General features: G+C 46.6%; 1 protein-coding gene across 1 annotated transcript in view; it reads right to left on the bottom strand.

Annotated features, from left to right (window-relative positions):
• The window catches only part of LOC118095416 (excitatory amino acid transporter 2-like), a 32,521-nt gene that overhangs the window by 5,208 nt on the left and 4,457 nt on the right, over positions 1–22,856 (bottom strand). The window contains exons 2-9 of the mRNA XM_035136661.3: positions 14,582–14,744; positions 7,985–8,137; positions 5,687–5,937; positions 5,377–5,554; positions 4,241–4,367; positions 2,566–2,799; positions 1,452–1,646; positions 705–839 (exon numbers count right to left, since the gene is read on the bottom strand). Of these exons, the coding sequence (XP_034992552.3) occupies positions 705–839; positions 1,452–1,646; positions 2,566–2,799; positions 4,241–4,367; positions 5,377–5,554; positions 5,687–5,937; positions 7,985–8,137; positions 14,582–14,711 (1,403 nt within the window). The 5' untranslated portion in view covers positions 14,712–14,744. The remainder of the gene's footprint in view (positions 1–704; positions 840–1,451; positions 1,647–2,565; positions 2,800–4,240; positions 4,368–5,376; positions 5,555–5,686; positions 5,938–7,984; positions 8,138–14,581; positions 14,745–22,856) is intronic.

Below are 22,856 nucleotides of genomic sequence, written 5' to 3' on the forward strand. Positions count from 1 at the left end.
TCAGAGAGGAACTTGGCGGGTATGAGTATGACACGCCCCACAACTTTTGCTGGCGTGAACGGTATTGAAAGCGGGATTGTGTGTGACCGTCCCAATGGCGTCACGAGTGCAAATCATGATGAATTAGTAATAAAAAGGATTTTGGGTGGGGTGAGCGGTCCTGCAGAATAAATCCACCACAAAGACACCCTTATTGTTAAAAAATAAACCCACCTGTCTGCAGGGCCCCTTTATTTACAGGGCCGCCGGCATGCTTCAGAGCATGGTTCCCGTGAGACGCAGCTACCGAGACAATCTTAATTTGCTCAGAATTTTTGCCTCTAGAGGTATAAATGAACATATGCAAATTCCACACATTTTTCTAAAAATAAATAAACAAATTAAGGCCCGAGGAGATAAAAAGGCAACGGATGAGGTTCTTCCTCTTCCCCTTTTATTTGCACAACAACCCTGGAAGGCGGGTTAGGCTGAGAGACTGTGAGCGGTTCAAGGTCGCCCAATGAGAGCTTCACAGCTGAGTGGGGATTATGAACCCTGGTCACCCAGGGTCCTAGTCCAACATACTAACCACTATACTGCACTGTCTCTCAGACGTGTTGTGGGGTTTTTTTTTAATGACCCTGAAGGGGGACATTGATGCCGTGGTTTGACCACACTCTGCTATCACTTTCCCAGACCAAACCCCTGCCCTTGACGTGACTCACAGTAGCCAGTCCACAGCAATGAGGAGGCTGATGTCCTCGGTCGGGAGTCCCACGGCTGTCAGGATTAAAAGCATGGTGACCAGCCCCGCACTGGGTATACTGGCTGCCCCTACACTAGCCAATGTGGCTGTTAGGCTGTGGGAACAGAAAGGGAGAGAAATGAGATGTTCGTTCACATTTATAGGCCGCAGAGCATCAAAGCAGCTTCCAAAATTTAAAATAAGTAAACAAAGCAATTATTAAAATAAGCAATGTAATTGCAGAAAGCAGCTGTATCTCAGGGGCAGGGCATCCTGCTTGGCATGCAGAAGGTCCCAGGTTCGATCCTCTGCATCTACAGGTAGGGCTGGGAGAGACCCCGGTCTGAAACCCTCGAGGGCTAAATGGACCAGTGGTCTGACATGGTAAGAACATTTGGGGATGTTTTTGCACACCGAAACTGTGGAAAAAGTCTTGGACAAATACTTTGGTCCAGTGCTAGCTTTAATGGCTCAAGTACGAAAGCCCCATAGAAAAGAAGCTATACAAATCTTTATGGTAGGGAATTCCACGCCGGTGCCACAACCAAAAAGGCTCTGCACTGTGCCACTACTGCAAACAAGGACTCTGCTGAACCGCTTAGTAAGTGGGCAACTTTGTATGTGAAATGGGATCTCCTCTCCTGCCCTTGGGGTGAGTTATGTCTGACCTGGGCACCAGCCGGCTCATGAGGGGAAAAAAAAAAACAGGCCTACCAAGTCACCTCACCTGACTGTTGCGATCTGTCCGCCATCTAAGTGTATGCTGTTCATCTGTGCAATGAAGATGGCTGCCACAGCCTCGTAGAGAGCGGTGCCGTCCATGTTTATAGTGGCCCCGATGGGCAGCACAAAGCGGGTCACCCGCTTGTCGATTTTCAAGTTCTCCTCAAGGCAGCGGAAAGTGACAGGCAGCGTCCCGGCGCTGGTGTGCAAAGGAGGCGGCAGGGGTAGCAGGGACGTAGGGAAAAGAGATTTTAAAAGCTGCATGTCCGTATGCAATTTCTCCAAAACTCTCCTTCCATCTTGTGCATCCATATCTGGGCACACATTGTTTGTACACCCTGTAGCCAGCAATCCTAAAGGGCCAATCCATACTTAATTTGAGTAACATGGCTGCTGCTGAGGTTGGCTGCTCCTCTCTCTCCAAAGAAAAGAGAGGAATTCTATCCTGAGGAGTTCCACCCTGAACGCTGCCTGGCAAGGAGAAGAGAAATGGGGGAGGCCAGGAAATCTACCTGCCCATCGCTACCTGCTGACCTTGAGGCCCATATTTCATTAAATTGGAAAGGCTAACTTATGTTCTTGTAATTCTGCTTGTTTAGCTTATGAAAGAATTTCTAAGTTGTCTATTGGTACTGTTATATGTCTTTTTGTAATCTTTGCATACTATTTTTCTCTGTTCATTTGCATTACTTTGTTCCCTTGCTCTGGGACTGAAAACATTCCATGAGGAATATTAATACTCTGCATGCGCAAAGTACAAAATTGTGCTTCGTGCATGTGCAAAATGGACACTTTGACATCCACAGGTTTTGACTTACGAAGAGCGCCGTGGAACAGATCGCCTTTGTAAGTTGAGGTACCACAGTAAGTAAGAAAGTAAATAACAAACAAACAAACAACCACACACACACACACACACAACAAACATGTTCCATAAACCACCTGCCAACATACACCCAACTTCATAAATTAACAATATGCTTAACTGGTAAGTATTTGTTTTTTGTTTTTTTAATTAATTATAAATTTTCCCAAGTGAGCAGATAAATGAAATGTCCACAGCCACATAAACACTACAGTGTCTGCTAAAATGGAAGCTACGCGAGAGCTGCCCTTACCTGGAGGCTGTGCCAAGAGCCGTAATCCAGGCCTGGAAGATGCCAGCGTAGAAAAGGAAGGGGTTCTGGCGCGTGATGACGAAGAAGATGAGGGGCAGCACCATAGCACCGTGGATGACCAGCCCCACAATGACCGTCACCATGTACATGCCCAGCTGACGGGCCACCATCTCCAGGTCCTTGATACTGGCAATCTTGCCGCAGATGAGGGAAGCGATGCCAAATGGCGAGTACCTATGTTGAGGAGGGGGACATTCAGAAGACTGTTAGATGCTATTGAAGCAGCCGCTGAGTTAGCAGCACACAGGTAGACTACGGAACTCCCTCCCACAGGAAACAGGTATGGCCATTGTCTTGGACTGGCTAGACACAGAGGAATGGTGGGAGGCACCAGCTGGGGAGCCCCCCTGAGGGAAAAAGGCTCAGAGTCAGGGGATTAGTGGTGGGACGACGAAGAGTGGTCAGAGGGAGAAGACTGGGATGAGTCGGAAGTTGGAGAAGCAACAGGCTTTAGTGAGCAGGAAGAGTCTGCGGCAGAGGGCAGTCCAGAATCAGAGCAGGCACAGAAGCAAGAGAGGAGTGAAGCCAAGAGGCAGAGATGAGTCAGGCTGGTGAGGAGGCAGGTAAAATCCCATCCAGAGTAGGAAGCCTTGATGGCTAGGCTGGACAGGTGGAGCCACTTCAAACCCTGGGAATCCTTTGTTGCCTCGCATGTTGCTCCAGTCTGCACCCCCCGCCCCAGCTCTTACCACATGGGGGAGTTGTACATGGAGATGTGGGTGCTCATTTATACGTCTGGGTGGTGTTCAAATTAATAGGGGGGCAGGAGTCAGAGGGATCCGGGCCTCCCTATCTTTCATGATGGCCCCATTAGTGGAAGGGCACCACAGGGGGAGAGGGAATTAGTGGTTTGTTTGAGTGTGTTTCAAAAAGGGTCCCCTACTCCCTCCCCCATTATTTGATCACTGTCTTTAGAAACTTCCAACACCTGCTTTAAAGACTAGCACTTTCTGGGTGTTTGGCACAGTCTGCTCGACTTGTATGTTTGGAAATAAGCAGGTACAAGTGTGACCTGCAACTCAACACTTCTTTGTGGAGTTCTCCTCCTTTAGGGTTCCAGCCAGCCATGCCCTTTGTAGGGCACTCCATTCCAGATTAATCCAGACTAATCCATCTCCCAAAGGACGCAGGTGGAGCTGTGGGTTAAACCACAGAGCCTAGGGCTTGCCGATCAGAAGGTCGGCAGTTCGAATCCCCACAAAGGGGTGAGCTACTGTTGCTCGGTCCCAGCTCCTGCCAACTTAGCAGTTCGAGAGCACATCAAGTGCAAGTAGATAAATAGGTACCACTCCGACGGGAAGGTAAACGCCGTTTCCGTGCGCTGCTCTGGTTCGCCAGAAGCGGCTTAGTCATGCTGGCCACATGACCTGGAAGCTGTATGCCGGCTCCCTCGGCCAATAACACGAGATGTGCACCTCAACCCCAGAGTCGGTCACGAATTGGACCTAACGGTCAGGGGTCCCTTTACCTTTACCTATCTCTGATGGCAAAAAACAACAGCAATAACCCACAGGACTGTAGTTCTTGCTTCCATACTTACAAGGAAACTGACACTGATTTTTTTTTAAAAGAAATTAATCTCTAGGTTGCATATCTGTATGTGAGTCTCTCTTACCACATGATCATAGAGACCAGCTTCATGATGATCTCATTGAGGATGTTGAAGAAGTCGGCCATGGGCTTGGCCTGCTCGCCCATCTTCCCCATGCAAATGCCAAAGGCAATGAAGAAGCCAATCAAACCTGCAAGGGAGGGGAGGGGGAGGAGAGAAAGGGGGAGTCAAAGAGAAGGAGGGATCTCTCGCCAACCCTGTGCTCTGTCTCCCCAATACAGGATGCTGAATGAACAGTAAAAAAAACACAAACCCACCTACCTCTCTTCTCTTATGTGCACACCAGATGCAGGTAGGAGGAGGAGAGGTGTGCTTAATTTATGTTTATTAAAAATGTTAAATTTCAAAAATTCAAAACTGAAATGTTGAAACAATGTTGAGTTTGAAAATTTCTAAATTCAAAATATTGAAATAACATTGAGTTTGAAAAGCATGTAAAAATGAGTCTTAACTAATCACTTTTGGAGGCCCCCCAAAAAGGATTAATGTGCCAAATTTAATTTCTTCTCTGCTTTCCTGCCCCTCCCCTATTTTATTTATTTGCTTTTGAATTAATGTACTGCCCAATTAACAGTGGGGCTTTTGGGGGGGGGAAAGATCACAACTTTTAAAACCACACAATTCAAATGCAAGTATCTAAGGCCTTGTCCACACATGGAGAGGAAGGTGTCCGAATTCCTAGGTGGTAGAATGGGCAGTACCATTTCGGACAGCAGAGGGAAGATCACAGTAGCAAATGCTCCCATATTATAAAGAAAGCAGAAAGCACTCACAGCAAAGAGAAGGTTGAGACCAAACCTTTCCTGCTGATGTCCTGGGTCCACACCCCTCCTCTTGTTTGTATAGTTTTGGCAGGGAGTTTTCCCCCTGGGGAATAAAATGCTATCCTCTACCCGCAGCCTGCAGTGGTACAGTCCTTAAGTCTCACCATCTCAGGCTTCTACCACTTCATTCTGCTGCATGAACAGCATTCATGATGGAGGACATTCTAAAAGCATGCATATATAGCTTTAAAATTTAAAAATGATTCCACGTGGCGTGGCTATGACTTCGTGAGTTGTTTATCCACAGCACCCTCCATTTTTGCTCTCGGCCTCTCTGCCAAGCTCTTCCAGTCTTGCTCTTGACCAAAGGCTCACCCAAAACATTCATTCCAGCCTTGAACTCCAGCTGCTTCTGGGTCACGGTGCTGGGACCCACGTTGACCTCCGTGATGGTGGTGTTGAGCACTGACCCGCTGGCGTGGACGATCTGACTCACGTTTTCCTTACGGACCACAATTGGGGGCACAGGGACCTTCGTCGAGATGGTTTGGATCTGTGTGAGAAAGAGGCGGCATGGTAGGTGGAGAGGGCGGTTTGGAAGTGACCAACCATTGCCAAACCACTGCCCCAGCCCCTGCCGGCCTTTGCTTCCCTGATCCATACATGGATTTGCTATGTGTGTTACCTGCTGGAAACAGGCTTGGACCAGGTTTTCGGGGAACAGGTTCCTGATCAAGTCCAGAAAAGCATCCAAACTGGAGACTTCCTCGTTCCTGGTCATCACCGTGGGGGATTTCTTGAGTTTTGGGTTGCCGGGGTGAATGGACAAGACCAGAATGACACCCAATATGGCTGCCAACACAGTGGTGGACATGTAATAAACCATGGCGCGAGTGCCCATGCGCCCGCTGGATTTGGCATCGAGGCCGGCCAGACCTGCCCACAAAACACATCACAAGAGGTTACGGGGTCAAGGGATGAAGAGAGGCCACCCTGCCTAAGCCCATCCTCCATGGAAGTTTGTAAGAGGTGGACAGACCAAACAGAGAGTCACAAAGAAAATAACAGCTGGAAGGAGAGGAGGCAGTTGCAGAATGGTGTCTCAGGGAGTGGAACCAGCTTCCTCCTGCCGCTCATGATGAGCCATACACTGGGATAGGCAAAGGTAAAGGACCCCTGATGGTTAAAGTCCAGTCCAATTCGATTATGGGGTGTGGCGCTCATCTCTGCTTTCAGGCCAAAGAAGCCAGTGTTTGTCCACAGACAGCTTTCCGGTCATGTGGCCAGCATGACTAAACTGCTTCTGGCGCATGGAACACCGTGATGAGTGCCAGAGCGCATGGAAATGCTGTTTGTAGTGAGATAATGAGCATCCAATACAAGAACAGATCTGCATCTGATGTAGAACAAATTGGGGGTTCTAACACAAAAACTAATATTGGCAAAGAGAGGTGTACAAAGACCTGGCCAAGGAGAAAGCCAATGTGGTAGTTATAATGTCAGATTAGGACCTGGGAGACCAGGGTTTGAATCCCCACTTGGCCATGAAGCTCACTGAGAAACCTTGGGCCAGTCACTGCCTGACACCTTAACTTAGCTCACATGTACAGCCCCTTCACACACCAGTCAAATGCACAGATCAGGTGGCATGTTCACTGCATGTGTTGGCAGTGATAGGGGGCTGGTCTCCCACAACTAGGGATGGGTGAGAAGTTTAATTCAGTTCACATTTTAAAGACGTATATTGACAAAATAATTGTTGTTGTTGTTGCTGTTGTTTAGTCGTTTAGTTGTGTCTGACTCTTCGTGACTGCGAATCAAAACACAGATGTCCTACAAAATTCACACTTCTTCAGATTTAGCAGTGCAGTTCTCCAACCATTGTCTGCAAAAATTCATATATAGGGCAGAGTGTGTGTATAAAAATGAACATATTAGTGATAGTGGTGGGAAATTGCAGTCAGACATAACTATGCATGAATGCTATTTAGTGCACAAAGGGATTAATACTAGAGAGTTCTGTTCCTAGACTCAGCTAAGTCATGCCCCCTCACCTCCATGAGGGAGGAAGCGAAGCAGCTGTTCTTCCCTTTACTATCTCCATGCCTTTTAACTGACCAAGGAAGATGTGTCTAAGCCAACTGCAAGCTTAGAACACATATTTTAAGCTTTCTGCATTTTCTACCCAAGAGTGTTCTGCCTGTGTTCACCTTGCTGCTACTTGGACAAATACAAGAATCTGACCTTTGGAACATTTTGTAAGTAAAACATTTTAAACTTACTTAACAGTGTGTGCTTTGATCATTTCAAGAGGAGGAGAAAACGGGGGAAGCGCTGTATGCAACTAAACAGGATAAAAGGGTCTAACAACCTATATCCCCATTGCTATACTGCTGCTTGACTTTTGTGAGCTTAAACTCTGCTACTGGGGGCTCTCTCCTGCTGGAGAGTGACTTTATCCCTGTATTTTGAATCTAGGCACCCAGCTGATTCTTTTGTTATTTTAGTCACACAGGGATCACAGGGATTAATATTTTCCTCCCACAAATATAACATACAAAAATACGTTAAATTGGGGGAAATTGATTGCAAAAATATGTTTGCTAGTCAAAACTGCTTATAAAAATGTGTTTATTAGGATAAATTTGCTCTAAATTCCTGATGATTTTTCATTATTGCAGAAGTGTGGAGAACTGAGTTTAAGACTAGGAAAAGGAGAAACTGAGAAAAATGAAACTGACCGATCTTTACATCCTTTCCCACAACCCTCTCTTACATTCTTTCAAGGCATGGGGAGGGCCCTCTTATGAACTCACCTTGGATGTCATCCCCCCCCCAAGTTTCACAAATTGTTCCTTGTTTCAATCTCTTTCAGCGAAAACCCAATCTCTTGGAAGGCCAGCTAAGCTATACAGAGGCTAGCGCCCCACTCCTGAGGTTTGGGATCTGGGGCGATTTCTCCCACCTCCCCCCCAACTCTCACCTGAAATGAGACTGGATATCACAAGAGGCAAGATCAGCATTTTCAACATGCGCATAAGGATGTCCCCGGGAAAAGAAATAAGCATGATCAGGTCGCTGTCGAGAGGTGGGAGCAACCTCAGGAGACTTCCAAACAGAGCTCCCAAAATCACTCCTGAAACGAAGAGGAAAAAGACAAGGTCCCAGGATTCTTCAGAAGTAGCTGTCACCAGGTTGGGAGCAGGACTAGGCTGTTTCTAGACAGGGAGTCCCTTATCAGTGGTACCAGTAAGGTTGGCCTTTGGGGTTCCCATTTTTTGTACCTGCTTTTAAAGCTATTTTCAGGTTGCTTTTTTAATGGAAACCACCTTAGAAAACAATTCATTAATAATAATAGAAACAATATCTAAAGATGGACACTCCCATAAACCCATTACGTTAGAGTCTAAGACAGGCACCCCCAACCTGTGGCCCTCCAGATGTTTTGGCCTACAACTCTCATGATCCCTAGCTAACAGGACCAGTGGTCAGGGATGATGGGCATTGTAGTCCAAAACATCTGGAGGGCCAAAGGTTGGAGATGCCTGGTCTAAGACCACTGCCCCATTAAACACACTTACCTGGGAGGAATCATAGAATTGTGGAGTCGGAAGGGACACTGAGGATCATCTAGTCCAACCCCAGGAATATGAAGCTGTCCCATATGGGGATCGAACCTGCAACTTTGCCGTTGTCAGCACCACACTCTAGCCAACTGAGCTACCCAAGTCCCACCAAATTCAGTGAGGTAATTTCCATCTGTTTTAGTGTTTTAACTTTTGTATGTTTAAAAATATAGCTGTCGCTTGTTTCTGGGTTTTACTGTTTTATCTTTAGTAAACCGCTTTGAGGTTGTTGTTGTTTACAATCAAGTGGTGTATGAATTTCATGAAATAAATAATAACAACAACAATTAGGGCTGAGCACGCTCAGTGGTCATGGAATGCTGACTGAGTGTTGGGTGTGTGTGTGGGTGACAACTGGGTGGGTGGGGATGAATGGAAATGAGTGCCTGGATTCTTGAGTGGCCACTTGCCACCTGCTAAAATTGGCACATTGAGCTGCCGTTAAATGCACAGGACAGAAAGTGGTCCGTTCAGTTTGCAAAACTATCTGAAACTGGCTTGCGATCGTAGCGCACAGATACCGACACCGCCCGCCCCCCCCCCCACGCAAAGCTGAGCTGCAGCTCTGGATTCTGTGTGGGTGTGCTAAATTCAAGCATTCAGGGCAGGATCATGATGATACCGATTTCTTAAACCGTTTGGTGAAAACAGGATCTTTTCATGGGATCTGTTCACAGAGTCAGTGTCCTACTTGGAGTAAAGCCAGGCTACAGGGGTTCACGCCCCCGAATCCGCGCTGGGAAAAGATCCAGGATAAAAATGGCTGGATACTGCCAGGGCAAAGTCAGGACAGGAAGTCAGCTGGGAGGGACAAATCCAACCCTCTCCTGGTCCTACTTATTATATCCAGGGCTGCAGAGACCCCCCTTATTAAACTTACTGGAGGTCTTTTCATAGTTGTTGTAGCATTGAAACCCACGGATTCTCTTGCCCAATGAAACGACGTTCAAAGCGAACCGTATAAACCAGAGAAACTGGTCCAGAGCTGTAGGTTTTATTTTGAACTACGTCTAGAGGTTTGGGAAGGGTGCGTGGAAAATCATTTTAGCCACAGGTAGGAAAGGTGAGGGGCAACAGAGAAATCCAAATGGGGAAGGGTATTATGAAAGCACTTTGTTCTAGACATTGCTGGCATTTCCCACAAACGTTTTTCAACAGCGCTGGGAGCTAGGAACCTGCTCAAATGGCAACAGCAACAGAAGCCGGGATTATCAAGGGTTTGCATTTTGAACCAGATATCGGGCATGGTGTGGCATTATGCATATGCAGGTATCCTGGAAAGAAATATGAATAAAGGCCAGTGTGTACCATTGTCAGAATCAAGTGATATAAGGCTTCAGCCTCCTGTGTAAACCCATTTGTAATTAGCATACCTAATATTAAAGCTATGGTTTTCCCAGTAGCGATGTATGGAAGTGAGAGCTGGACCATAAAGAAGGCTGATCGCCGAAGAATTGATGCTTTTGAATTATGGTGCTGGAGGAGACTCTTGAGAGTCCCATGGACTGCAAGAAGATCAAACCTATCCATTCTTAAGGAAATCAGCCCTGAGTGCTCCCTGGAAGGACAGATCGTGAAGCTGAGGCTCCAATACTTTGGCCACCTCATGAGAAGAGAAGAATCCTTGGAAAAGACCCTGATGTTGGGAAAGATTGAAGGCACTAGGAGAAGGGGACGACCAAGGACGAGATGGTTGGACAGTGTTCTCGAAGCTACGAACATGAGTTTGACCAAACTGCGGGAGGCAGTGGAAGACAGGAGTGCCTGGCGTGCTATGGTCCATGGGGTCATGAAGAGTCGGACACGACTAAACGACTAAACAACAACAACAACAACAATCTGCCTTAGGAACTGGGCATGGGGGGCAATGGGCTTTGAGGAGGGGCACCTGTCACAAGCATTCAGCTCAAATGTCTGCCCGATAGCTCATCTTCATCTTCACCTGTAAATACCTAATATACACATTTTTGCAAAAAAACCCAATTCCCCCCTAATATGATCCATTTTTGCACACATTACCTGCACTGCAATATTTGGAGAAGTGCGACAGTAACTCAAAACGAGAGCTCCCTCTCCTTCACACACGTATATGGCTAACCCTGCTCACATTTTGCTCTGTGGCACAAAGCTCTCTGTTCCCTTTTTCTCAGCGCATGAGACGCTGGTGTCCTCGGGACCCTTTCGCCCTCTGCTTCAAGCTGATTAGGAGCTGTCAGTGGACGCAGGGTGGGTGGGGCGGGGGCTTTGGGTGAAGCTACAGGGATTAGACCCTGTTTAATTTTCTTCCTCCAGGCCAATGACGTAAAAGAAACAATGAAAGACTAATGAAATCCTGGCCTTTTACCCTATGCTGCGAGACTGGATGGCTAGATGGAGTGTGTGTGTTTTTTCCTGTGCGCGACGATTTGCGAGAAAGGCAAGTTAACCATACAGATATTGGTCAATTGTGATGTATAGTTGAACCATGGAATCTCCTTCCACAAGAGGCAGCAATGGTGACCCACTTTGGTGGCTTCGAAAGAGGATTAGACAAATTCGTGGAGGACCAACCTAGCCGCGGCTACTAGCCGTGATGGCTATAGTCTCCCTCCACTGTCGGAGGCAGTGAAGCCTTTGAATACCAGTTGGTGGGGATCACAGGTGAGCATAGAGCAGCTGTGCTCATGTTCTGCTTGGGCGTTTGGTTAGCCACTGTGAAAAGAGTGTGCTGCACGTGACGAGCCATTGGCCTGATCCAGCAGGGCTCCCCTTATGTGTTTATGAAGATGTCAAGGAAGGAAGGAAGGAATCAGGAAGATAATAACTGTGTGGCTAATAATGTTGATCTTCTTTTCCTTTTTCAAAGCATCGTTCCATCATTGTTTTTCATGGATTTGGACTGCAATAAAGAATTGATTGGTTGTATTCCATAGAACCATAGAATCCTAGAGCTGGAAGGGGACAATGAGGATCATCTAGTTCAGGGGGTCAGCAAACTTTTTCAGCAGGGGGCCAGTCCACTGTCCCTCATACCTTGTGGGGGGCCAGACTATATTTTGAAAAGAAATATGAATGAATTCCTATGCCCCACAAATAACACAGAGATGCATTTTAAATAAAAGGACACATTCTACTCATGTGAAAACATGCTGATTCCCGGACCATCCATGGGTCAGATTGAGAAGGCGATTGGGCCGCATCCGGCCCCCAGGCCTTAGTTTGGGGACCCCTGATCTAGTCCAACCCCCTGCAATGCAGGAATATGCAGCTGTCCCACACAGGGATGAACCTGCAAATGTGGCGTCATCAGCACCACACTCTAACCAACTGAGCTATTATGTTGTCTGTATTGTTTTCTATTGTTAGCTGTCCTGTGTTCGTTCATGAGGAAGGGCAGGAAATGCATCCAGTGGAGGAAATAAACCAGTCATTAAGCTACTGTTTAAAGGTACACAAGCTTGTGTGTTTGCAGCCAACGAAGAACAGACAAAGAGATCTGTGGGTGCTTGTGTACTGCTGCACTCAACAGAACTTGAACTTAATAGCAATACACGCAGAGAGAGTTTCTCAGATAGTGCACACTTGGAAAGCTTCCCTCCTCGCTTTATGGGTCCTGTTCATACGTAAATCCCACACGCTTTCCCTCCTCCACGTCTAAGAAACGGGTCCTTTTTCTTTAGCTACTCTGCCCCTCTGCCTATCCCTGAAGGGGTCATCTAAGGCCAAGAAGCCAGCCATGCTTCTTGGGTGTGTGCACAGCTGCAAGATATGGCAGGTTGCCCAGAGATGGGAGATTAGAAGAGGGGTGATGGAAAGTTACTACCCAGATGGGTCTTTTTAAAAAGAAAAAAAGAAAAAGTAGCCTCCTTGATGGACAGCTTGCTATATTTATTTCTTTACGGCTTGGGGGTCAGAGAGGTAATTCTATCTAGAACAATCACAAAGTCTTTCTGGAACCATTCATAACAAACAGACTTTTTACAATAAGGAAAATAACGAGTGTAGGGTAACATTTGCTCAGTGTAATGTTGACCGAAAGTTTATCCTCATTGGTTTGCACAAAGCTTTCAGGGAGGTCAGATGATAGCTACTTATTGAGCATCCCTTCTGGGAATGTTGTACGACATTGTTTTCCACACCCAGACTAGTGTTTCATGGTGCACATAGCCTGCCACATGTTCTTTACACAAGAATACTAAATCAGCGGTGGGTTTATTCTGCTTTAATTTATTCTGTGCTGCTTCTCCAAGGCTATCTTACTCCAAAGTGGGGTAAAAATAAAGCAGGACGTTTGTGGTATAAAAAGTTACAGGATTTCAGCAGGAAGTTATGGACTGAATGCAGCCGGGTGGCCTCTCTAAACCTTTTGCAGGTGCGGACGGTATTGAAAGCGGGATTGTGAGTGGCTGCTCCGATAGCGTCCTCCTGAGCAGAGATCATAAAAAGGACATCTCTGGAGGGACCCTAAACTAATTGCACTGGCTCAAGTGCCTTGCAGATCTGATGAGCTGCATACGTAACAAGACAAGGGATCAGCTCACAACCTGCAAAACAGGATGGGAGGCAGCTCTGAGTGGGGTTGTTTCTGTTCGCAGAGAAGAAAGAGACAATTAAGAAGCGGTCAGATAGCTATCTTCCAGTACTCGAAAGGTTACCGCCATAGGATGATGCAGCACATTTGTTTTCTGGAGCTCTAGTGAGGGTGAGACTTTGAACCAAGAGGTTCTAATGATAAGAGAAAGGATTTTAACTGAAGCTTAAGAAGAACTTCAAGCTGTTTGAAAGAGGAACCAGCTGCCTTGGAAGGCGGTGGGTTCTCTTTCTTTACATGTTCGGAAGCAAATGCTGCAGCAAGCTCCTTGCAACAGCCAGGGGTGTTGAGCTAATGACCTTCAAAGGCCCTTCCAACTACAATAATCTATGGATTCAGCTACATTAGTCAAGAAACAGCGTTTTGAAAGCGTTATAAACATGCAACACCAGGTGGTGCCAGAGAGCAAAACAAATTTCTAAGCAATTTTCCTTAGTGTTTCCCCCCCTTTTGTTATAACGATTTAATTTTTGACTTATTTAAAGTGTCATCCCCCCATGTGTGGATCCAACCTACGAGGATGCCCTAGAGCAGTGGGGCAAGTACATCAGTTGATGGGTCAAATGAGGACAGAGGCTGGCAGGAAGTCATCCCCTCCTCCATCATGTCCCTGTAAACACCATATTGGAAGAATTCCAGATCTGGGACAGAGAAGGCAGAGTGCCAAAACTTAAGCATATGGGGGCACACACACACACACTCACTCACTCACGTGTACGTACACACACACACACACACACACACCTGTTTTGGAAACTGCCCCTTCCAATGGGAACATCTGGTTTTGAAGAGAACGGCTACAATTAGAAAGGTTGTTTTAATCTGATGGGCCAACTGGCAGATAGTTTAGGCCAGATTTCACTCATAGCCCATCAGTTCCTGACCACTGTTTTACTGACCTGCCTATCTCACTACTACTATTTGTCATTCGCAGACTGTGCTAGATGCTGCACAGAACCTAGATCAGATGTCAGCCCTGCCTAGAAGGACTTAAAGGAAGGTGGAAGTTACTTTAGCCATGAAGAACCACGGAGAGACAGGAAGGGGTAAACGGAGACCAAGGAGATTGTTCCCAGATGGAGGCTGTACGTCATCTTACCAATTAACAGTCTGGGGCTAGTTTACAAGTGCCAAATAATCTTCGTTCCGTACCTATGATAAATCAATCTCTAAGTGTGTAGCACCTGCAGTTTTAATGTTTTAGCACCAGCAAGTCCATCCCAACACGTAAGCCCATTGTCTATAGTTGCTTTCAAATTCTGTTTGTTTTTATCTGTATTTTATGGGTAACTCTCCTGTTCTCTTTTATGTGCAATGCTGAGAGATTGATTTTTAAAAACATAAGTGGTTCATAAGTCATCTTAGATAGATAGATAAATCTTACCAGCGATGGTGAGGGTCAGCAGCAGGTTTCGAATCAGCCACCCACAGTATTTATCCAGGCAAGGTTTTGGCAACACTTCCAAGCTGATGTGGGGCCCATCCGCCATGGGGACCTCCACATGGTTAGTCATTTCCGGGGCAACTCCCAAAGCCCCTTGTTTCGTCTCAAGAGGAGAGGGGGGAGAGGGGAGAAAAGAAAAAGTTAATTTGGATGGAAACAAAACTCTGTTTTTCCACCTCAGAACAGAGAGGGGCAGGGGCACAAGCCAATCTGGAGAGAACCCCCTTTGACCCAGACAACGACAACGACAACGACAACAACAATTAATAGATGAACCAGGTAGATTAATCAATTAGCAAGACTTTTAATTTACTAAAAATGTGCCCCTGATTAATCAGGCAGCGGATTTTTTTATTTTAAAAATGCATCGTTTTTTAATACGATTACTTAACAATAACAGCAGGTTCAAAAAGGCCTCCTCCTTTTTCTCACAGGTAGGAGGGAAAGCCTCTACAACAGAAGAGTTCCCTATTCCCAGCCTACTGAAAGCAGGCCCACTGAAGTCAATGGGACTACTCTAAGTATGTTGGGAATCTAGATCTGACCTGTTATCTGAAAATGAAGTATGGTTTTTTTTTGCTTCAGAAGTATTTCCCCCCCCCCCCAATATACAAATGCATGTGAATTTAATTGACTGGCTAATGGATTGATCTAATTAAAAATAAGATTAACTGAGATTTATTTAATCAGGTGAGAAAGAAATAACAATAACAACAACAATAATAATGGAGTTTCTCCTGTGCGGTGTATTTGAAGATTTCAAAACACTTCACAAACATTGGCTCAGAGCTGGGTTTGCTGCTGGCAGCCCTGGAGCCAAATATGGCCTCTTGAGAGTGCCAGCTAGTCCATCACAGTTGCCAACTTGACTTCTTTTCTTCCCCCACTGCCAGAAATATTCTAAGGAATGAGAATGAGGGAGGTGTATCTGGTATTTCTTTTCCTAGAAAAATAGCACTGGCTGTCCCCTTAAGGGTAAGGTGACCTCCTGATTCCCCTCTCTCTTCCTGGGTGACTAGGAGAAACCCAGCCTGCCCAGGCTGAAGCCTGTGTTAAGAACCCTGCTCATGAGCTGTACGGAACGACACACCTTTGAGGAGCCCGATTCAATAGCAAAGCTCAGCATGCAGCCTACTTGGCAGGAGTATGGTGCCATAAGGGGATAAATTTGGCCTGACTGCCCTCCATCACCTCCCCAATACACCCTTCCTTAAAGGACCTCTTTTCGTTCTCTGTCCAAATGGAATAAATGCTGAGATACTACTGGGGGGCGGGGTGGGTGGGTTGGCAAGAAAAGTCTTCCTTGAGACTGCCCTGACTTTGATTGCAGGACAATCCTTCTGCTCAAGGGGTCAAGAAGAATATTTGGCACCCTCTAGCTGGGAAGCAAAGAACTAGCCGGGAATGGGACAGACAACCTGCGCCCCGACTGATGAGCCTTCCTGCCGTTAATCAGCTAGGGGATAATCAAACGGACGTATTGGATTTTGGTCACGGCATCCGACCGGATCACGAAACTCCATCCCCTTTAAGCGAGTGGGCGTGATCCGCTCTGCAGATTTAAACTGGCTTAACTGCTTTATTGATTCCTGTGTGAGTCACTGATACAGGCACCCTCGGACCGGCCATTCCTTCTTCTCAAGTAGTTCTCTCGGCTGCCCCCCCCCCCAATCACATTTCCTGTTATAGTCACAATGATTTCTGGAACACAATCTCACGGCAACAAATAAGGCGAAGGTGTCGGAACAGGTTTGATGCGCCACCCGTGGAAAATCGGACACAAAACAGCACAGGTCAGCAACTAAGCACAGATGCAATGCCAACTGACCCAAGCCAAAAGGGTTAGGAACAGTATAAGTACTACACTTGGGCAAAAAAAAAAAATGAAAGGCACAAATACAGGATGGGAGACACCTGGCTTGAGAGCACTACATGTGAAAAGGATCTAGGAGTCTTGGTAGACCACAAACTTGACATGAGTCAACAGTGTGATGCAGCAGCTTAAAAAGCCAATGCAATTCTAGGCTGCATCAATAGGAATATAGCATCTAGATCAAGGGAAGTAATAGTACCACTGTATTCTGCTCTGGTCAGACCTCACCTGGAGTACTGTGTCCAGTTCTGGGCACCACAGTTCAAGAAGGATACTGACAAGCTGGAACGTGTCCAGAAGAGGGCAACCAAAATGGTCAAAGGCCTGGAAACGATGCCTTATGAGGAACGGCTTAGGGAGCTGGGTATGTTTAGCCTGGAGAAGAGACGGTTAAGGGGTGATATGATAGCCGTGTTCAAATATATAAAAGGATTTCATATAGAGGAGGGAGAAAGGTTGTTTTCCACTGCTCCAGAGAAGCGGACACGGAGCAATGGATTCAAACTACAAGACAGAAGATTCCACCTAAACATTAGGAAGAACTTCCTGACAGTAAGAGCTGTTCGGCAGTGGAATTTGCTACCAAGGAGTGTGGTGGAGTCTCCTCCTTTGGAGGTCTTTAAGCAGAGGCTTGACAGGCATATGTCAAGAATGCTTTGATGGCGTTTCCTGCTTGGCAGGGGGTTGGACTGGATGGCCCTTGCGGTCTCTTCCAACTCTACGATTCTATGAGTTCAGTATGGCCTACACTGACTGGCAGAGGCTCTCCAATATTTGGGGCACAGATCTCTCTCAGCCCCACCTGGAAAGGCCAGGGATTGAACCTGGGATCTTTAGCTGGTGCTGTAAAACTGAGCTACGGTCCTTGTGGTCCAGGAAAACCAGAGCTGGTCTAAACTAATACAGCGCTGCTTGTGGTTTATTGTGTTCCATGAATCCCCATGTCAATCATTTAGGCAGAAACGGGGATTCAGAAACACAAAGGTTACTTCCATGGTGGCTGCCAGTTCTGTGCAAATGGACCTACAGGAGACTGTCAGAAGGTCAGAGTTTGGCTCCAAATGAAAAAGCACTTTATACCAGGGAACTGGTTCCCTGCGGTAAGATGGCACCAGGGACTGGCACCAACCTGGACTTTGCAGGACACTCAAGCGGAAGCATCTGCCGTCAGCTGCCTCCCTGGCCATGTTGCGTGCTCTAGGCAAAATCAGAACAGTTCTCCTTTTGGGAAGAAGGGAAAGAAGAAGAAGAGTTTGGATTTGATATCCCGCTTTATCACTACCCGAAGGAGTCTCAAAGCGGCTAACAATCTCCTTTCCCTTCCTCCTCCACAACAAACACTCTGTGAGGTGAGTGGGGCTGAGAGACTTCAGAGAAGTGTGACTAGCCCAAGGTCACCCAGCATTACGAGTCCACCGCACTTAACCACTACACCACACTGGCTCTCTTCTAGAGACCCTGAAGGCGGGGCAGAAATGACAGTGCTAGCAATTCACACCAACAGGAGTTTAACAAGGCATCCCACAAAGGCAAAACAACAGGAAACAGGGCAGCAGCCAGGGACAGGTATAAAAAAAATAGGGGCCTCCTTCCTTCTGGAGGTTTCCTGGACACCTTTCTAGTGATAAGAGGCTTGTCAGACCAGGTGAGAGGGAGCTGTCTCTCAAAACACATTTTGGACATACAGGAAGTGTCAAAGCAAACAAAATCAAATTCCCTCTTCCTTTCATCCGATAAAAATTACTCTATGCAGAGGGAGCTTCCTTTCGTTGACTCCTGTGTTTCCCAGGAAGCTGTGGTTTTCTGTCTCTCCTACAACTCCCAGGATTCTTTGGGGGATGCCGTGACCGTTCACATAGCATGAAACCAGATATAAATTTGTAATGGTGGAGCAGATCAATAAACCCAGTAGTGTAAAGGCCATTTGCAGAGGAGAAACATATCGCTGCCCCGCATGACAAGTAATGCCATCTGCGCAAAGATATAGACATAGGCCCCAATCTGTACATGAGTGACTCTGAGTTGCGGGCGTATATCTGTGTTAAAGATGAATCCGGCCAGTTCGGTGGGGATGGAGTGAGTACTGGGACAGGGATGCAAATGATTAAAGGAAGGATTGGCATACCACACAATGCAAGGAGATGGCGCAGACAGAGAATTATGGGTCCAAACTCTAGGGAGGAATCTGTCAATTAAGGTTTCTCTCTCCCCCCCCCCAAATCTGGAGCTCAGTTCTCCACATTTCCACATCAGTCTGACATTTTAAAAAACCGCAACAACTCTGCATGAAAACCCACCAGCATTTTAGTGCGAATTACTCCTAATATATGCATTTTTAATGCAATTTTGACTAATAGACAAATATTTGCAAAACAAGTTGCCCTCACATCATGCATGTTCATGTGTTAATTTCACAAGTATATGTATCTATATGCATCCTACAATATACTTGGCTGGAGAACTGCATTGCAAAATTCAAATAAGTGCGAATTTCAAAGGCTGGCTAAGTGTGAATGAGGTAAATAGATGTGAAGTGAATCAAATTTATCCCCTATCACTGGTCCACACATACATTTTTCCCCTTTTGCATTTTGTTCGAAATTCTCATCTCCCCTTTCTCCTATTGACCAGCAGCTGGCTCCCATACGTCGAATCTACTAATCCATATTAACTTGCAGGATTTGGAACCTCTGGTTGGTTCAACAATTTCAGTCATGAGAATAAATATAGAAAAGGGACACATGCAAAAAATAATCCTTCTCCTCTTAATTAAGTCACAGATTCCTTTCCAATGAGGAGGCAGTGGAACAATTTTTAAAGGTTTTTTGGGGGTTTTTTTAAAGGATGCAATAGGTTTAGATTAAACCAGGAAAAGACAAGGATTCTACATTTCTACTGAGCAAGCCAATGCAGGATCAGAGGCAAAACCTCATAGAGGTGAACTACCCCCCTCCTCATGCCATTCCCAAACACACACACACACACAACTTTTCTGGCAAAACTTGGCGAATCTTGGGTTGAAAGAAGAAAGCAGATGCAACAATATCTTGCTTTTGATCATCTTTGATTGATGCCAAGTGTATGCAAGAGTTTGTCTCTCACAGGATTCCTGCTCAGGCAGTCCTGATGAAGACAAAGTGTCCCGTGAAACTCAAAAGCTTGCACCATCCTACAGCACCATGCCATAAAAAGATACAATTACATCTGCTTTCTAGCTCCTCTATGTTGGGATCACCATACTACCAAAGACACTTACAAAAGCATTAACCCCTTAAGTGGAAAAAGCTCTAGGTCTTCCCCTTTTCATACAGAGTATACAAAAAAGACCCCATATTCAACTCATCTTTTAGTAGCCAGTACTCGATTAGACTTAGCTATCCCCCATCCTGTCATTTCTCAGAGACAACTCCATTTCTAAGTTGTACAAGGGTTGCCAAATTTTTTTAGCTGCCCCTGCTCCTGTGCCTTTAACATCCAGAAAGGAAGCAAGTGAAGCTTTCTCTTCATGCCCGTGTTCAACACAGCGGCAGGACCTGCTTAAGAAGGCAGCAGTTCTACATTGTTATTTAGAATTTAACACAGAGAGAGTGTGTAGAAAGTGCACAAATTCTCCACTCCAGAAATGCTGAATTGAACCCCCCTGAGAAGACTACCCATTCTGGGATGAGTTTATCACAGAACAGAGGGCAGCTCCCTCTAGAGGGCAAATCTCCCCATGATCTTTTGTCCAATCTTCTTCCCCCCTTGTCCAAAAGAGCCCTTGAAGAGGCTGGGCAATACCTGCCCCTAACCTCTGCCTCCCTGCACCCCTTCTCGTCCCCCTGCCCCATCCCCCTTTCCCCCTCTCTCCCTTGCTCCTTACCCCACGTAGGGAGGGGGGGACGGTGCGTCTTGGCGGGAGGCGAAGGGGGATCTGAAGACGGCGGGCGGCAAAGGGGGAGACTCCAGTGGCTTAGTGCCCCCGTCACTCGACGACGTCAAAGAACAAGTGTGGTCAGGCAAGGCGGGGGGGGGGAAAGAGTAAAGAAAGATTACGAACAGAAAAAGGAGCAGAGCTATGCAAAGGACAGGGAAAATGGACATGAGGATAATACCCCTAACTGGGGGCTGAGCAGACAGCGCTGTTTAATCAGCGGCCCTTAAAAAGAAAGGGGGGGCAGGGAGAGACATCAGAGGTGGCAGGACGGGTTAGGCACCCACAATGAAGAATTTATTTTATGAAATACAGACTTGGTCCTACTGCAGTTTCACAGGCAATGTGGGTTGTGTTTTTTGAGGGGGGGGGAGAATCTGTTAGCAAATGCCATCTGTCCCACAGAGAGCGACTTAGTGTCATTCAAACCACTGACGTTTTGCTGTCTTAACTCACCTCGAACTGCTTGCCGCATCAGTAACTTGATTTCGCTTCTAAAACATAGGCATTGTTACCTCCTTGAAGACAGATCCTTGCTTGTAATAGGACAGGGAATCTCGGGCCGGCCCCACATGTTAAGAGAGGCTAAACTGATATATCTGACCAGCGTAGGAAAAAGAGAGAGCCTTAGAGTTACACAGTACCCCAGACAGAAGGGGAAAAGTCTCTGATGTTCAGAGAGAGGGGGAGAAAATAACACTGTTATTGTTTTATATACACTGGTAAACGCAGAACATATTTTTAATGCTTATGAAGGTTCTGCAAAGTGACTTTCTCCAAGGAATACGGGAAAGTTGTAAACCATTCTAGAAGCATGGGCACCCACAACCCCATATTCCCAGCTTCCTTGCTTCTTTTTTCCCCCAAAGGGGAGAGTTTAGAGCATTTATAAAACCTGAGATATAAGGCGAAATGTACAGGCACTGTTCCTTCTCATTTGTGTGCGTGTCCCCCCCCCCTTTCAGCATTTGCTTTTAAATAAATATATGCCACCCTCACCCAACAGCCCTGTGAGGTAGGCAGGCAGCTAGGCAAGTCGGTAGGCTAGGCTGAGAGACAGGGACAGAGAGAGGGACTGGCCCAGGGCCTCTCGGTGAGCTTCATGGCCAAGTGGGCTTTGAACCCTAGCCCTACATCTGACCCTCTCGGCTTGCTCAATACGAGTGCTTGCCCCACAGGAAGCTGCAGTGTGGGCACAGGGAATTTGTGGGCCTCCAGATATGGTCCCGGCTCCCATCAGTCCCTCCCTGGTAACATGGCGAAAGGCCGTGGATGATGGAAGCGACTTCTGGAGGGGCACAGGCTCATGTAGAGCTCCTCCTTCTGCAGCTCCATCTGTTGCCTCCTCCCCGAGTGCCCAATTCACTTCCCCCCCCTCTTCCCTCCCCATCCTTTTTTCCTTGCGTGTCGTGGGGCAGGGACTCCACTCTGGGAGCCTTTTATTGAGTGAAGAGATGGGTACAAAAGCTCAGAATAAATAATACCAGTATGGCACAATTCAGGCCTATTCACACGCAACAGCCGCCGGTGGCCTTTAACTGGGGAACCCTCTTGCCTTTGGGGTGGTTTGCGCATCTATGTCACAACAAAAGAGAAAAAGTTACTGCTCTCTGGCAGAGACGATGTGGCTCAGGTGATTGTTGCCCGTAATGGGAGGAAGCAGTTTTTCTTCTATAGAGAGAACTCTCCCTTCACTCAAGCAGATTCCAGAGGTCAAATCTCCAACAGCAAAAATAAATATAGATATAAAATATGAATATATAGCCTTGGTGGCCCTCCTCAAAGTCTCACAGATTTATCATGGTGCCAGGTTTAAATGCTCCTTCATGGATCACTGCCTTGTTGTGGCGAAGGGGCTTGAATAACTCAGAGAAGCTATGAGCTATGCTGTGCAGGGCCACCCAAGATGGACAGGTCATAGTGGAGTAAACGTGATCCACCTGGAGCAGGAACTGGCAAGCCACTCCAGTATCCCTGCCAAGAAAACTCCATGGACAAAGACAACAGGCATATAAAAGTTATGACGCTGGAAGATGAGCCCCTCATGTCGAAAGGTGTCCAACATGCTACTGAGGAAGAGTGGAAGAAGAAGAAGAAGAAGAAGAAGAAGAAGAAGAAGAAGAAGAAGAAGAAGAAGAAGAAGAAGAAGAAGAAGAAGAAGAAGAAGAAGAAGAAGAGTAGTAGTAGTTTGGATTTGACATCCCGCTTTATCACTACCCAAAGGAGTCTCAAAGCGGCTAACATTCTCCTTTCCCTTCCTCCCCCACAACAAACACTCTGTGAGCGGAGGACAAGTACAAGTAGATTCAGAGCTGATGAAGCGGCTGGGCCAAAGCCGAAAGGTGGCTCAGTTGCGGATATGCCTGGAAGCAAAAGGAACTTTGTGATGAATTCAGAAAGGCAGGTGGCTGCCAGGTCCAGCTGCCCTT

The sequence above is a fragment of the Zootoca vivipara genome, chromosome 12 (assembly GCF_965207765.1).
Source record: "Zootoca vivipara chromosome 12, rZooViv2.hap1.1, whole genome shotgun sequence".
In the NCBI taxonomy this organism is placed as follows: Eukaryota; Metazoa; Chordata; class Lepidosauria; order Squamata; family Lacertidae; genus Zootoca; species Zootoca vivipara.